The 17,360-nt window shown below is 44.3% G+C and overlaps 2 protein-coding genes across 2 annotated transcripts in view; both read left to right on the top strand.

Moving 5' to 3' along the window:
- EIF2S1 (eukaryotic translation initiation factor 2 subunit alpha) overlaps positions 1–17,360 on the top strand; it is a 465,302-nt gene that overhangs the window by 337,176 nt on the left and 110,766 nt on the right. The gene's annotated exons all lie outside the window — the stretch shown is intronic.
- On the top strand, positions 11,836–16,202 carry LOC138771112 (uncharacterized). Its single transcript, XM_069950579.1, has 3 exons — positions 11,836–11,947; positions 15,438–15,572; positions 15,739–16,202. Exons 1-3 carry the CDS (start codon positions 11,854–11,856, stop codon positions 16,095–16,097), a joined length of 588 nt encoding a protein of 195 aa, XP_069806680.1. The 5' UTR covers positions 11,836–11,853; the 3' UTR covers positions 16,098–16,202.

Consider the following 17,360-nt stretch of genomic DNA (forward strand, 5'->3'; position numbering starts at 1 on the left):
ATTTCTCGCAGCTTGATTGGTCAGGGTCTGATCACTTTATCAGTTCTGTGATGAGCCGGATTCCACCCTGGGCCAGTTCACACTGAGCAAGATCGTCGGAATTCCACGGCGGAGATTTCCACTGCGGAATCCCGCCGTGCTCAGTGTGCTGCTGTAAGTGAATGGAGAGGGTGCGCGCTCGTCCGCTGCCACCGCTCTCCGCTCAAAGAACTAACATGTTCATTCTTTAAGCAGAGAGGAGAGGAAGTGGACGAGCGCGCGCTTTCCCATTCGCTCAAAGTAGGACACTGAGTAGGAATTACGCCGTGTTTCCTCAGTGTGAACTGGCCCTAAGGGTAACTTAACACACACCGTATACGCAGCAGATACGCAGCAGATTTGATGTAAATAACTGAATACAGCATCAAATCTGCTGCAGATCTGCTGCGCATCGGTCGTGTGTGTTAGCACCCTAAGGGTATGTTCACACTGAGTAAGTACGGCGGGAATCCCTCTGTGCTCAGTGTCCCGGTGTCTTTGAATGAGAGGGCGTGCGCTCCTCCGCAGCCGCCACTCTCTGCTCAAAGAAGTGACATGTCACTCTCATTCACTGACAGTAAGACACTGAGCACGGCGGGATTCCGCGTCGGAGAGCTCCGCTGCAGAATTCCGCCGTATTTATTCAGTGTGAACATACCCTAAAAGGAGCTGGCTGGTTTTTGATCATTGTAAGTAAATGATCAGCTGATCGCTAGGTTTCCTGCTGTAGCCATTATCTGTAATCCATAGGGAATCCTGCAGCTCGTGTCAGACCATCACAGGGGACATGAAAGGTTTAGTCCCACAGACTGCGGCAATGCTCCCTGCGCTTAGTGGAATGCTGGACATATCTCTTCCAGTGTCAGTGTCCAGTTTCACCAGGTTCTGCTTATAACCAATCTGCTTCCAGGCCAGTCTAGTCTCACTCCTTGACCTTCTCTATGACCTTCTCTATAAACCTTGCCCTGCACTTCCTGACTTGTCACGCCATCAAGTTGAAGACCAAGATGAAGTAATTGCTGGGTTACTAAGACAAATGGAGCAAGTGCACATAGCTTGTAATGCTGCGTTTACACGGAACGATTATCGTGCGAATTTGCACGATAACGATCGAATTCGAACCATAATCGTACGTGTAAACGCTGCGAACGATCAAACAACGAACTTTGATCTTACAACATGTTCCAAAATCGTTGTTCGCAAAAAATTCGCAGATTGTTCCGTGTAAACAGTCGTTCGCCGATTTAACCAATGTGTGAGATAGGCTTAAGCGATTGCGAAACGATCGTGAAACGAATTTCCGTACGATATATTGTACCGTCTAAACGCTGACCGTTACTCCGACATCATTAATCGTACGATCGGGCCAATTATGGTTTTGTGTAAACGCAGCATAACAGTGCCGGATAACTACGTATGACTCAATATAGAGGGTTCCTTAAAGGGGTACTCCAGCGAAAATCTTTTTCTTTCAAGTCAACTGGTTTCAGAAAGTTATATAGATTTGTAATTTACTTCTATTTAAAAATCTCCAGTCTTCCCATACTTATCAGCTGCTGTATGTTCTTCAGAAAGTGGTGTATTCTGTCCAGTCTGACACAGTGCTCTCTGCTGCCACCTTTGTCCATGTCAGGAACTGTCCAGAGCAGGAGAGTTTTTCTATTAGGATCTCCTACTGCTCTGGACAGTTCCTGCTATGGAAAGTGGAGGCAGCAGAGAACACTGTGTGAGACTGGAAAGAAAACAACACTTCCTGCAGCACATACAGCAGCTGATAAGTACTAGAAGACTTGAGATTTTTAAATAGAAGTCAATTACAAATCTATATAACTTTCTGAAACCAGTTGATTTGAAAGAAAACATTTTTTTTTTGTTGTAGTACCATCACATTTATTTTCTACATGAAAGTCTTCTTCACCATGAATCTTCTAGCAGAAGAAGCTTTAGTTTGGCAGAGAAAGGTTTAGTCAGGAAGCTTTGGCTTATTCTTTATGTATAAAAAGAAATCAGCCTTTTGGAAACATTCTCGGACTTTGAGGTTGCTATGGATCAAGGGTTGGATGAGATACCGCTGAGGGCATTCATACAACCTACGCCAAGGAAAACATCAGGCTCTGGCATTGGGTTACATCTACAACATGGAATCCTTCTGCTCCAAAATTCAACTACAGAGGAGCCTCTCTGAACAAGCGAAAGATGAGCCTGCCAGGGTAGAGACCTGGAATATTTTATAAAACTCCCCATCCATATGGATAAGAGGCTCAGTGTAGGGAAAGAAGATGAGCAGCGGATTCTGGACCCTGACAGGAGTATACATGTGCCTTAAAGGGGTTATCCAGCTCTACAAAAACACGGCTACTTTCTTCCAGAGACAGCACCACTCTTGTCTCCAGTTCGGGTGTAGGTTTTGTAAATCAGTTCCATTGAAGTAAATGGAGCTTAATTGCAAACCGCACCTGAACTGGAGACAAGAGTGGTGCTGTCTCTTGAAGAAAGTGGCCATTTTTGGTAGAGCTGGAAGCTGGATAACCCCTATTACGGAGAGTTATAATTTGCCCAATCAAGCCAATTCAGCAGATTATTGCTCCACGTGATAAAGTCAATGATCAGCTGAAGAAAGGCTTCTCTGTACACTTAGCCAATCAATGGCCGGGACAGGACAGCGCCACAGCCAGTGATTGGATGAGTGGCCTGTCACTTCAGAGACCAGCTCTGACGTTCCAGTGGCGGCTGCGGGCGGTGGGAAGAGGGCAGAAGCTAGAAGTACCCCGGGGAGCGTGGACAGGTATGTAGATCTGTCCATGCCAGGAACTAGAGCAGAAGAAAATCCTCATAGAAAACCTCTACTGCTCTGGACAGTTCCTGACATGGACAGAGGTGGCAGCAGAGAGCACTGTGTCAGACTGGAAAGAATACGCCACTTCCAGCAGGACATCAAGCAGCTAATAAGTACTGGAAGACTTGAGATTTTTTTTAAAGTAAATTACAGGTCTATGTAACTTTCTGATACCAGTTGATTTGAAAGAATTTCTTTGTAGCCAGAATACCCCTTTAAGGAGGCAGTCTTGAAATGCACCACATTTATCAAACAGTTTTGGGCTGTTTTATCATTCTGACGCATCTATATATTGTCTAGTCTAAGCTGACATTGTTTAGTGTAAGTATAGATAAAGGAAAGAGTAGGCTTACTTTAGACCAGAATTGGTGACTTTTTTGGCTCATTTTGGCCATGCCCCTTTCAACACAACCCATTTTCTGGGGTGCAAAAATTAGTGGTACAAAGTCATATAAGCTAATTTTGTAGCACTTTACTAAATGCAGGCGCTGCATGCACTGACCCCAAGCACAAAAAGTGCTGTGCAAAGGGACCAGCTCTGGGATAACGGTGGTGGAAGATGGGAGCAAGTATATGTTCTTTTATGTTTTCCTCCAGGCTGAGCATAGTAAAAAAAAAATAAACCTTGAAATACTCCTTTGTGTTATACTGTGTTAGCATCTGTGCCAAAAACTAAATTCGCACTATCCAAAAATTGCCCCCCCCCCCTTAAAAAAATAACAAATTCAAACAGAGTCCCGACATGTTTCTCCCAATACATAAAGTGTCATCTGGGGATACTAATGAATATCACAAATATGCATGGTATTAATATAGTTTATAGTACAGTAATAGTAAATTAATCCATTAGAAATTTCTATGAATCTTGCTCTTTTCTCCGTAAAAGCCAGGACTTCCTGGGAGGAGGGAGCACTGTCAGGATTTGGTCCAGAGACTCCCCATTTCAGGTAGCAGCGTTGCTCGCCGAGCTTTCAGAGATGCTGGACAGCTCCTTATTAAAGTCAAGAGTTGAATTGCAATACTGCACACCACCTAAGGACGGAGGTGGCGCTGTTTTTGCAAGAAAGTAGATGTGCCTGTTCTAATCCTGGATAACCCCTTTAACAACTCGTCACCTGTCCATGAGGTAGGTGACAAGTATCTGACTGGGGAGGGGATTAGCTGACACCTAGGACCCTCACTGTCCTCTGGAGCTCTCATTTTGGGATATCCCTGTGTTTGCTACCCGCTAAAGATTTCAGGGGTCTGTTGACCATCAGCGCCTTTCTTCTGATATACAAAGTATGATGATTGGGTTTGAAGTTGATCTGCCACGTTATATATGCTTGATAAAGTCCTGTTAGGGTCGAAACGTCGCACTCTTGTACTTTGGATATGCAATAAAGCTTTGACAATATTTGCACTATTTTGGATGCTGTTGGTCCTCATTGATCCTATATATCACAGAGACATGTGAAAAGCATTGATCTCTTGGGATATGGGTGATCAGACCGCCACCGATCCCTGTCTCGCTGCAGGAGATGGGCTCCATAGACTTACTATAGCATCTCTTGGAAGGAGACAAGAGAACAGCAAGTCAGTGAGAGTAGTGCTCAGCCAAGTGCCTCTCACCGGTCCTTTTAGCATTTGGGGTGGGTCTAAACACCCTGTTACTGACCAATCAAAGAGTTGAATTCATAGCGACACTTTAGACCAGTGGTTGTCACATTATGTGGGACACATATTAAATCCAGTGTAATGTATGTCCTACATATAGTGATTCCTACCTGATCTCCCATCTACTTGCTGCTCATTTATTGTTCCAGCTACACATGCACCCCCATAACAATACCCCCTCACATAGCATGCAGACATATGCCCCTAATACACAGTGCAGCCTAATGCCCCATGTTGTACCCCTTTTTCCTATGTAGAAGCACCTAAGCTGCTGTCTCCCCTCTCCATCTGTCTGTAGGTTACATAAGCAGCATCACTGTATCATGGCGCCACCTGCTGGGCAAATCAATTATGTTTCCTTTAAAACGGATAATAATAATATTTATTTGTATAGCGCCAACAGATTCTGCAGCGCTTAAAAAAAAAAAATAGTAATAATAAATAATAATATAATAATAATATTTATATAAACAGATGAGGGAGAATGATTACAGGGCTTATCCTGGATAGACGACCAATATTGGATTGGTGGGGGTCCAATGTATTCTTCAGTACATACAACTATCTCGTACATCCTTACAGCTGGAGCAGATTATTGGCTAAATAATTCTCCCATAAAGGGTCCTATTAGATGGCCCAAGCCAGCGATCATACACAGGGAGATGTGCGTGATCAGCTGATTAAGAAGTATTCGTCAGGTGATCCCTGGTACTATCATACATGGCTATATAGGCCTAATAGTAATAGGGCCCTAATCATGGAACTGTACAAATAATATATCCTGTATATTCCTGTTTGACCATCCCCATTGTTTTTCTTGTTCTTCTGCCCTAGAAACCCAACATATCCCAGTGACTGTAATGGGGTCCATCAGGTTTCCAATGTGGTGCCTTGAATCTATACAATGAATAATAATTATTATTATTTCCTTCCTATCATGAGCCCAAATAAAATACACAATTCTTATATGTACTGTGATATTCCAAGTGCAAATTGTTCCCAGATATTTCTTAGGCTGGTTGTTCTAGGAAGTGATAAGGAGGAACACTGCTTCTTGTGTTACATTCTCTGTATCTGTCCTTGAAGCCATCATATGTGTCACATTTTATATGCTTCTATATTGCTTGTGTCTACACATTGTTCTTAAAGGGGTTATCCAGCGCTACAAAAACATGGCCACTTTTCCCCCTACTCTTGTCTCCACTTCAGGTGTGGTTTGCAATTGAGCTCCATTTACTTCAATGTATGTGTCACATTTCACATTTCAAATTTTATATGCCTTTTCTATGGCTTGTGTCTACACATTGTTCTTAAAGGGAACCAATCACCTAAAATCCCCTCCATCACATAACACACGGCAGACATGCGCAGTTCAGGTGCGTCCTATCTAATCCCCTCCATCACATAACACACGGCAGACATGCGCAGTACAGGTGCGTCCTATCTAATCCCCTCCATCACATAACACACTGCAGACATGCGCAGTACAGGTGCGTCCTATCTAATCCCCTCCATCACATAACACACGGCAGACATGCGCAGTACAGGTGCGTCCTATCTAATCCCCTCCATCACATAACACACGGCAGACATGCGCAGTACAGGTGCGTCCTATCTAATCCCCTCCATCACATAACACACGGCAGACATGCGCAGTACAGGTGCGTCCTATCTAATCCCCTCCATCACATAACACACTGCAGACATGCTCAGTACAGGTGCGTCCTATCTAATCCCCTCCATCACATAACACACGGCAGACATGCGCAGTACAGGTGCGTCCTATCTAATCCCCTCCATCACATAACACACTGCAGACATGCGCAGTACAGGTGCGTCCTATCTAATCCCCTCCATCACATAACACACGGCAGACATGCGCAGTACAGCTGCGTCCTATCTAATCCCCTCCATCACATAACACACGGCAGACATGCGCAGTACAGGTGCGTCCTATCTAATCCCCTCCATCACATAACACACGGCAGACATGCGCAGTACAGGTGTGTCCTATCTAATCACCTCCATCACATAACACACGGCAGACATGCGCAGTACAGGTGCATCCTATCTAATCACCTCCATCACATAACACACTGCAGACATGCGCAGTACAGGTGCGTCCTATCTAATCCCCTCCATCACATAACACACGGCAGACATGCGCAGTACAGCTGCGTCCTATCTAATTTCCTCCATCACATAACACACGGCAGACATGCTCAGTACAGGTGCATCCTATCTAATCCCCTCCATCACATACCACACTGCAGACATGTGCAGTACAGGTGCGTCCTATCTAATCCCCTCCATCACGTAACACACTGCAGACATGCGCAGTACAGGTGCGTGCTATCTAATCCCCTCCATCCCATAACACACGGCAGACATGCGCAGTACAGGTGCGTCCTATCTAATCCCCTCCATCACATAACACACGGCAGACATGCGCAGTACAGGTGCGTCCTATCTAATCCCCTCCATCCCATAACACACGGCAGACATGCGCAGTACAGGTGCGTCCTATCTAATCCCCTCCATCACATAACACACTGCAGACATGCTCAGTACAGGTGCGTCCTATCTAATCCCCTCCATCACATAACACACGGCAGACATGCGCAGTACAGGTGCGTCCTATCTAATCCCCTCCATCACATAACACACTGCAGACATGCTCAGTACAGGTGCGTCCTATCTAATCCCCTCCATCACATAACACACTGCAGACATGTGCAGTACAGGTGCGTCCTATCTAATCCCCTCCATCACATAACACACTGCAGACATGCTCAGTACAGGTGCGTCCTATCTAATCCCCTCCATCACATAATACACGTCAGACATGCGCAGTACAGGTGCGTCCTATCTAATCCCCTCCATCACATAACACATGGCAGACATGCTCAGTACAGGTGCGTCCTATCTAATCCCCTCTATCACATAACACACTGCAGACATGCGCAGTACAGGTGCATCCTATCTAATCCCCTCCATCACATACCACACTGCAGACATGTGCAGTACAGGTGCGTCCTATCTAATCCCCTCCATCACGTAACACACTGCAGACATGCGCAGTACAGGTGCGTGCTATCTAATCCCCTCCATCCCATAACACACGGCAGACATGCGCAGTACAGGTGCGTCCTATCTAATCCCCTCCATCACATAACACACGGCAGACATGCGCAGTACAGGTGCGTCCTATCTAATCCCCTCCATCCCATAACACACGGCAGACATGCGCAGTACAGGTGCGTCCTATCTAATCCCCTCCATCACATACCACACTGCAGACATGTGCAGTACAGGTGCGTCCTATCTAATCCCCTCCATCACGTAACACACTGCAGACATGCGCAGTACAGGTGCGTCCTATCTAATCCCCTCCATCACATAACACACTGCAGACATGCTCAGTACAGGTGCGTCCTATCTAATCCCCTCCATCACATAACACACGGCAGACATGCGCAGTACAGGTGCGTCCTATCTAATCCCCTCCATCACATAACACACTGCAGACATGCTCAGTACAGGTGCGTCCTATCTAATCCCCTCCATCACATAACACACGGCAGACATGCGCAGTACAGGTGCGTCCTATCTAATCCCCTCCATCACATAACACACTGCAGACATGCTCAGTACAGGTGCGTCCTATCTAATCCCCTCCATCACATAACACACTGCAGACATGCTCAGTACAGGTGCGTCCTATCTAATCCCCTCCATCACATAACACACTGCAGACATGTGCAGTACAGGTGCGTCCTATCTAATCCCCTCCATCACATAACACACTGCAGACATGCTCAGTACAGGTGCGTCCTATCTAATCCCCTCCATCACATAATACACGTCAGACATGCGCAGTACAGGTGCGTCCTATCTAATCCCCTCCATCACATAACACACTGCAGACATGCTCAGTACAGGTGCGTCCTATCTAATCCCCTCCATCACATAATACACGGCAGACATGCGCAGTACAGGTGTGTCCTGTCTAATCCCCTCCATCACATAACACACTGCAGACATGCTCAGTACAGGTGCGTCCTATCTAATCCCCTCCATCACATAATACACGGCAGACATGCGCAGTACAGGTGCGTCCTATCTAATCCCCTCCATCACATAACACACTGCAGACATGCTCAGTACAGGTGCGTCCTATCTAATCCCCTCCATCACATAATACACGGCAGACATGCGCAGTACAGGTGCGTCCTATCTAATCCCCTCCATCACATAACACACTGCAGACATGCGCAGTACAAGTGTGTCCTGTCTAATCCCCTCCATCACATAACACACTGCAGACATGCGCAGTACAGGTGCATCCTATCTCCGCTCTACTGCATATGTCCGAAATAACCTCAGACTCATTCTGCCCAGTCTGAGGTTATAGACATGACGGAGTTTGGAATCTCACCCATAGAGGCGTGATAACGGCAAAACCCGGCCCCAGGGCCGTGACTAGTTGGACCAAAAGAAACGCCCAGATGACTACACGGAAGCACATAGCAAATATCGTGGGAATCAATATAAGTATATTTTATCTGTATACCTGGCAGGCAGCCACGCTATACAGATACATTAGCAAAGCGTGTTATGTGATGTATTACAGTGGATTAATAGGGTTATAACTTTTTTTAGGTGATTGGTTTTCCCTATGTCTTCCAGTACTTATTAGCTGCTGTATGTCCTGCAGGAAGTGGTGTATACTCTCCAGTCTGACACAATGCTCTCTGCTGCCACCTCTGTCCATATCAGGAACTGTCCAGCGCAGGAGAGGTTTTCTATGGGGATTTGATGGGATACTTTGATGAAAAAAAATACATAAAAGGAAGGAAACTATGATTTGTAGTTTTGCAGCAGCTCTGGAGACACAGGTTGAGGAGCACTCCGAGCATCCTGGGAGTTGTAGTTTTATAACTGCTGGAGAGACAAAGGTTGGGGAGCAGTGCTCTAGAGCAGGATGGGGAACCTTCACATCACCCCTCCCCCCCTCGGTTGCCCAGGCAGGATGGAAATTTTAGTTTTGCTTAGGCTGTGGGGTTCTCCATCCATGTTCTAGAGCAGTGCTTCTCAAACTGTGAGGCAGGCCTCACCAGTGAGGCGCCCCCTAGTTGTTGGTGAGGACCAGCTAAGAAACCAGTTTTTTACAAACTATGATCTGCACAGTCCTCTAAAATCTCCATTTTAGCAACATTATTAATTTATTTTGTAGTTGCTTTATTATTATATAGAGCTTGGGAGATGGGTGAAAGGTAGTCCTAGCATTATTGTCAGCTTTTAAATGGACTTTCACCACAGATGGTGAGGCCCAGGCACTCTCTTGGTCAGTCTGGTGAGGCCCAGGCATTGCCTTGGTCTGTTGGGTGAGGCTCCAGTAGAAAAAGTTTGAGAAGCACTGGCCTAGAGGATGCAGCATGTCAATTCGTTCTACAGACAGAACATTGCTTTAGATGAGAACTTTTAATACATCATTGGCAGGGCAGTTTTTATATCATTTTGGCGACAGGAATCCCTGGGTGTGGGGTGGGGTATCTATCACTTATATTTTCACTTTATTTTCCTGTCCCTTGTTGTCTGACTGCCTGATGACAGACATAATACATTACAGTCCCGATCTGTACAGGAGGGTATAATGCGAGTCAGGCATAGCAGATCAGACTCACCTTAGGGCAGCTTCTGAAGCTGTGACACTGGAGGACTCCGGTTCTTGCCTATAGATGCTGTGTTCACACTGACTGCAGCATGTATAGGGTTAAAGTAGAAGTCCAGCGAAAATTTTTATTAAAGTATTGTATTGCCCCCCAAAAAGTTATACAAATCCCCAATATACACTTATTACGGGAAATGCTTATAAAGTGCTTTTTTCCCTGCACTTACTACTGCATCAAGGCTTCACTTCCTGGATAACATGGTGATGCCCCTTCCTGGATAACATGATGATGTCACTTCCTGGATAACATGGTGATGTCACTTTCTGGATAACATGGTGATGTCACTTCCTGGATAACATGGGGATGCCCCTTCCTGGATAACATGGTGATGTCTCTTCCTGGATAAAATGGTGATGTCACTTCCTGGATAACATGGTGATGTCACTTCCTGGATAAAATGGTGATGCTTCCTGAATAACATGGTGATGTCACTTCCTGGATAACATGGTGATGTCACGACCCGACTCCCAGAGCTGTGCAGGCTGTGGCTGCTGGGGAGGATGATGGCAGAGGGATGCTCAGTGTCCCTCCAGTGCCCTGTGTCCCTCAGTGTCCCCCTGCCATCATCCTCTCCAGTAGCCACAGCCCGCACAGCTCTGGGAGTCGGGTCGTGACATCACCATGTTATCCAGGAAGTGACATCACCATTTTATCCAGGAAGTGACATCACCATGTTATCCTGGAAGTGACATCCCCATGTTATCCAGGAAGTGACATCACCATGTTATCCAGGAAGTGACATCACCATGTTATCCAGAAAGTGACATCACCATGTTATCCAGGAAGTGACATCACCATGTTATCTGGAAGTGAAGCCTTGATGCAGTACTAAGTTCAGGGAAAAAGCACTTTATAAGCACAAAAATGGATTTACAGTCCCGTTCCTGGTCCTAAAGAGGTTAATGACTAATACCACTCGCACTGCTACACTGTGACACAGACAGCTTCCCTAAGTGTAATGTCTGTTCTAATGCTAACATGCTTTAGAACAGACATTGGGGAAACTTAATATCACTGGTGCTTGAGCAGCCCTGCAGTTCCAGACCATGTTGCCTCTTATTGCTGCCAAAGTGACGTCCATGATATAGCCCCAATAGATGACAATACGAGGCAAGTTCTATAGGGAAAGATCTGTATATGTGGTGTACCATGCATTATGTACACAGCTTACCTGACCATGTGACTCCATCATTCATCTCCGCAGATAATGTAAATATTTTCTCTATGTATCCAAATGTCAATCAAATCAACTAAGCTCCTTAATAACTAGAGGGTGTATTCATGAGAGCAAACAGGTCTTATAAGTAATAGTTGTCACTGACATGTCACATTTTATTATAAAGTGTTACAGGAAAGCAGGGAGTATTAGAGGGAAAGCATATAATTTGACTGAGCTAAACGCCGCTATCAGCAATTTCATGTACATTTGCCTACAATGGAGAAGTTGTCTGTTTTAAGACTCCAGATAATCAGGTTCTTGTGTGTTGCATAATACATATGGGGAAGAGCTTGGTTAGGATATAACATGTCTGTAGTAGTAAGACAACACCCTCCCTATTTTTTATGGGCATATATAAGGCGATGTAATGATTAGACATTGGCAGCAAGATGACACCTCCCGGTCGGATGGTCCTGCTGGGGCTATGTGCACTGGTAACAGGGATAGACCTGACCTGCGGATACGCTTTAAGAAAACCAGAGGGTGAGCATCAAATGTTACAGTCAGCAAAGACACAAGACTCAGGTTACTAAAGAGCACATAGGTGTAGGGTGGCCGGCAGGGTGACAGGCTGCGACGTGACTCTGCTACTTCTATGCAGTAGGATTATGGGAATAATTCATGTTTTATGTTGTTTGTGCTGTTTTTTTTAATCTTTTTTTTTGGCATTTCCTACTTCCTAGCAAACAGACTGGATGTCAGGCCGATACGTTGTATCCAGCAGCTGCTGATGTATTTGGCTCATAGAGCATTGATCAGACTGGGTACAATTGTATCCTGAGAGCAGGGCCGGCTATGGAGGAGATTGTGAATAGAGTTCCTATTCATTGACAGCAAACTAGTGAAGAATTCAAATGAAATATATATAAAATTGTAATACTTCTCTTGTGTCCCCAAGATCACAACATATTAGCTGTTCATAGGAAAAGTATGAGGTCAGTGGAGGTCCGACTGCTGGGACTCCCACCAATCATGAGAATAGGGGGTCTCTTATCTCCTGTGAATGTAGCAGTGATGGGGGCAAGCACGCTGCCTCTACACCAGGAGGTGGTGTATAATCTCCAGTCTGAAGAGCAGGAGAGGTTTTCCATGGGGATTTGCTACTGCTCTGGACAGTTCCTGACATGGACAGTGGTGGCAGCAGAGAACACTGTGTCAGAATATACCACTTCCTGCGGGACATACAGCAGCTGATAAATACTGAAGGACTGGAGATATTTTAATAGAAGTAAATTACAAATCTCTGGCACTTTCAGACACCAGTTGATTTGAAAGATTTTTTTTTTTTTTTGCTGGAGTACCCCTTTAAAGCTATGAAGGAACCTTGACCTTCAGCTATGACATGTTAAGGTATATGTTGTGGCTTATTATACAAACTATAACCCATAGTCCATTCATAGCAGGATATCTGCATGCACTCAAAGGGCATAGAATAAACCCGTAACGTGTGATGGCACTGACCGGGTACCACATGAAGTTACTGTAGAGAATAACACATGGTGATTTACAGTCATCTGAGTTACTGTACAATTGCAGCATCTCAACAACCTAGACAGGAAACAAGTGCACAACAATCCGTGCCAAGGTTAGAAAGTTACAAAGGATCTTGTTCCACCCATAGCTGGCAATTAAAGCTGTTATCATCCCATGTAATTCTAACCTAAAAGCCTGCTACTTATTGGGATGGATTATGCTGCTTAAAGGGCTTATTCAGGATTTTAAAAGCATAGCTACTTTCTTGCAAAAACAGCACCACCCCTGTCATTAGGTTGTGTATGGGATTACAATTTAGCTCTCTTCACTTCAAAGGAGCTGTAAATGCCCACATCCAAACAGAGGACAAGGGGGGTGCTGTTCCTGGGTGAAAGTGGCCATGTTTTTTTAAGCCTGGATAACCCCTTCAAATATCTCTAATTTGTTTTAAAACCTGCATGGCTTTGTTACAGTAACCCCAACGACAAGGTGATTTAGTGCTGGTGCTGTTACAGAGCCCCCTTCATGGTGCACAGATATTTTTAAAACTCCGTATTTCATGGGGTGTGTTAGGTTGTTTACTAGCAGTACTGACACCTAGATTTCCTTTCCCTTACTTCTCTGGCCAATCACAGGACAGCACCTCCTCCTCTCTGCAATGCCTGAACAGGTTGGTTGCTGAGAGATGATTTACAGTATATAGCACTATAGATTGTATGCTGGGGAAGAAGGGGTTACTAATACATTGGGTTTGGGAGCAGAAAGGATCACAGCACAAGGAGGAGGAGGCAGACAGGCCCAGTTTGGATGTACATAGTCCAGAGTTCTCCTAACAACAAGCAGTGGACAGTCGGTTGCAGGAAAGTGAGACACCTAGTGGCCAAGCCTTTTTTTTTTTTAGGTACAAGAAATCAAATTTGCTAAAGAAAATTATTTATAAAATCCTGTATGTTAGAAATCACAAAGGTTATCGAATAAAGGCCAGTTATTTGAAATGACAGTGACCGGCTAATCTACATAAAGCATTTAAAGGGGTACGCCAACAACAACAAAAAAGAATCTATCAAATCAACTGGTGTCAGGAAGTGGCAAAGATTTGTAATGTACTTCTATAAAAAAAACTCTCCAGTCGTCCAGTACTTATCAGATGCTGTATGTCCTGCAGGAAGTGGTGTATTCTTTCCAGTCTGACACAGTGCTCTCTGCTGCCACCTCTGTCCATGACAGGAACTGGCCAGATCAGTAGCAAATCCCCATAAAAAAAAATTTCTGCTCTGGACAGTTCCTGACATGGACAGAGGTGGCAGCAGAGAACACTGTGACAGATTGAAAAGAATACACCACTTTCTGCAGGACATAAAGCAGCTGATAAGTACTGGACAACTTGAGATTTTTCAAGTAACTTACAAATCTGTATAGCTTTCTGGCACCAGTTGATCTAAAAGTAACATTTTCTTGCTGGAGTACCCCTTTAAAAGAAGAAAAGGTTAAAATCCTGACTAGGGGGTAAAGGTGTCCTCATGTTTTACACAAATGTTATTCTGAAATTTTAAATCCATGCAAGCACCATGTTACATATCTGATGGGACTGCCCAATGTTCAATTCTAAATGTAATGTGGGGCCAAGAAAGTGAATGTAACTTCCCCCCCATAATGGCTTTACTACCCTGGGGGGGGGGGGTCACTGTAAACGCCTATATAGATAAGGAGGGCACAGCTGGGAAATGCACAGGAAGTCCCAGCTTAGTTTTAAGCCTAGTGGCTAGATTGGTAACAACAAGATTTCAGGATTATATTAAAAGCAGAAGGCATGGATCAAAAAGATGACGCCAGAATGGGATTATATGGCGGTATCACATACATGTTGCGGCTCCATGCAGCTTTATAGGCCTGGTGCACATAGCATAGCCTGATGTTTTTTGTGTAGGTTTGGGTGAAAATTGTCCACATATCAGAAAATCCCCCATAGTGTTATATATATATATATATATATATATATATACACACACAAACACACACACATATATATATACACAAACACACACACATATATATATATACACACATACATATATATATATATATATATATATATATATACACACACATATATGTGTATATATATATACATATATATATATATATATACATATATCACCATATTGCATATAGAACAATATTATCCTCATGTGCAAATGAGTGAATCATGTCTGGTTACACCTGATCTTGCATTATATGTCGCTGTGACTCATCTGGAACACAAGCAATAACTTGGGCATTGTCCCTAATTACACGTAGCAAACAATGGGTTGGGTCACATACACTATATGGAGACGACTATAAGGGTAACAGCCGAAAATAGTTAAGTTATCAATTTGCGTATTGCCGGTAAAGAACGAAGCAGATCCATATAAATGTATATGGACATGAAATGGGATGTCCTGAGATGCCCTATCAGTCAAGGGGATTTTTTTTGTCTAAATGCAATATTTTCCTGTAGGGACGTGTCCTCCCGTTATACCCAATGTTCGTTGCATTAATGGCCATGACCAGTGTTCATCCAGAAGTGACTGTAATTGGAATGAGATGTGCTGTTTCAATGGATGCTTTAAGATGTGCATGAAGGTCTCAGGAGGTAAGAGCACATAGACTGCAATAGACTTTCATCTCCAGCCTACAGACAGTATATAACACCATGCTCCATGTCTGACACCACCACACCATGTCTGCATAACACACAGGGACACATACATACGTGTTCTGACTATCCCTGTCCATTAACCTGTTATGTTCTTTTGCAGGCGCTCCTGCCCCCGCCTATCCTCCTCTCTTTGGACATCTTCCATATCCTATTAAACCAGACATTCCTCCCCGTTTAAAACCTAAACCTAAGCCTAAGCCTTTCTGGCCTAATTTTCCTCCAGTTAACCCGGACGATCCATTTCCTATATACCCTCCTTTCCCAGACCCTATTCCAGATTGGCCTCCTGTTAACCCAGATGACCCATTTCCTATATACCCTCCTCAACCGGACCCTATTCCAGATAGGCCTTTACCTCCAGTGGCGTTTCCTCCAATGGACCCAGCAAACTACTTCCCGGATGAGAACCATCTCCCGTTCTTTCCTGGAGCAGGAGAAGGTGGTTTTAATTTCCCATGAGTATTTTTGGGTTAAAAATTGTAAAAAAAAAAAACATTTGTACAGAATTCATATGGTCAAAGATCTTTGAAAATTTTCAAAATTAATAAACCACAAATTTCTAAACATTTGAGTATTTTCTGGGCAACTACAACTCCCAGCAATTTACCACCAGTGTAAGCACACAGGGAAGAATACAGGCTGCCATAGATAGCACATGGATTCTGTTGATAGCTGACACTGGGGAAGGGTAACTTACAGGGAATGGGTCAACTCCATACTATGCCCAGAGTTGCAGACATGGTCAGATAGCTTTCATGAAGATAAAACAAATGATACTTGTCTCTTATCTGACAGCTGTTTGCAACTATATAAAATCCTCTTTTCCATCCAAGCCCCATAGAAGTTTAGCTGAGCTGCAGCATGCACACCTCCTCCCTCCCCCGCCCTTCAATGTTCAGTGCTGGAAGCCCCTCCTTGTACATCAATCATGCAGTACAAAGAGGGGTGGGGGAAGGAGGAGGCATGCATGCTGCAGCTCAGCCTGGCCTCTATGATACTTGAGCTTCATAACTTTAGCTAAGAGACACACATCATTTCATCTTCCAGTAAGCTATCTGCCCATGTCTGCAGATCTAAATGTGATATAGACATAAAGATAACAGATTCCCTTTAAGAAAGCTATATCTGTGCTTGCATCTCCATCATACAGCAACATTTTTCCAGTCACTGTAAATCATCGTCAGGGCCCACTAGACTATCCATTACAAAAAGGAACTCGCCGATTAAACAGGTCATCCAGGTTTACAAAAACCTAGTTGCTTTCTTGCACAAACAGTGCCACACGTGTCCTCAGTTTCTGTCTAGTATTGAATCTCAGTTCTATTGAATGAGGCTGCATTGTAATATCGCACATAAGCACAGGCCAGGTGTGGTGTTTTTCTGGAAAAGCAACCATATTTTTCTAATCCTCAATAACCTCTTTAAGACTCTTCTTTATTTCCAGACTTTTAATATGAGAGCATTGTTGGGAGGATGACCAGTGCTTCCCAGCCATGGAAATAAAGAATGAGCTATTATATATGAGCTTTTAAGAGGACAAATCTAACCTGCCAATAGCCTCCTACTGTGCAGGATACGCTGAGGATACAGGTCTCTTACCTTCATCCATAGCGCAGTTGTTTGCTGCACAGTCTGGTAAGACCATTAGAAGCACTGTTCCACACCCATATCAAAGATCCAGTTCCCCCAGGCCGGCCCGCTCCATTGATTATCATAAGAAGG

Source organism: Dendropsophus ebraccatus, chromosome 13 (genome assembly GCF_027789765.1).
Source record: "Dendropsophus ebraccatus isolate aDenEbr1 chromosome 13, aDenEbr1.pat, whole genome shotgun sequence".
Taxonomy (NCBI): Eukaryota; Metazoa; Chordata; class Amphibia; order Anura; family Hylidae; genus Dendropsophus; species Dendropsophus ebraccatus.

Bases quoted from the DNA above. Each gene is read 5' to 3' on its own strand.
- LOC138771112 (XM_069950579.1), top strand. From the start codon at position 11,854: ATGACACCTCCCGGTCGGATGGTCCTGCTGGGGCTATGTGCACTGGTA. The intron at 11,948-15,437 runs GTGAGCATCAAA...ATTTTCCTGTAG, and splicing joins CGCTTTAAGAAAACCAGAGG to GGACGTGTCCTCCCGTTATA. The intron at 15,573-15,738 runs GTAAGAGCACAT...GTTCTTTTGCAG, and splicing joins GTGCATGAAGGTCTCAGGAG to GCGCTCCTGCCCCCGCCTAT.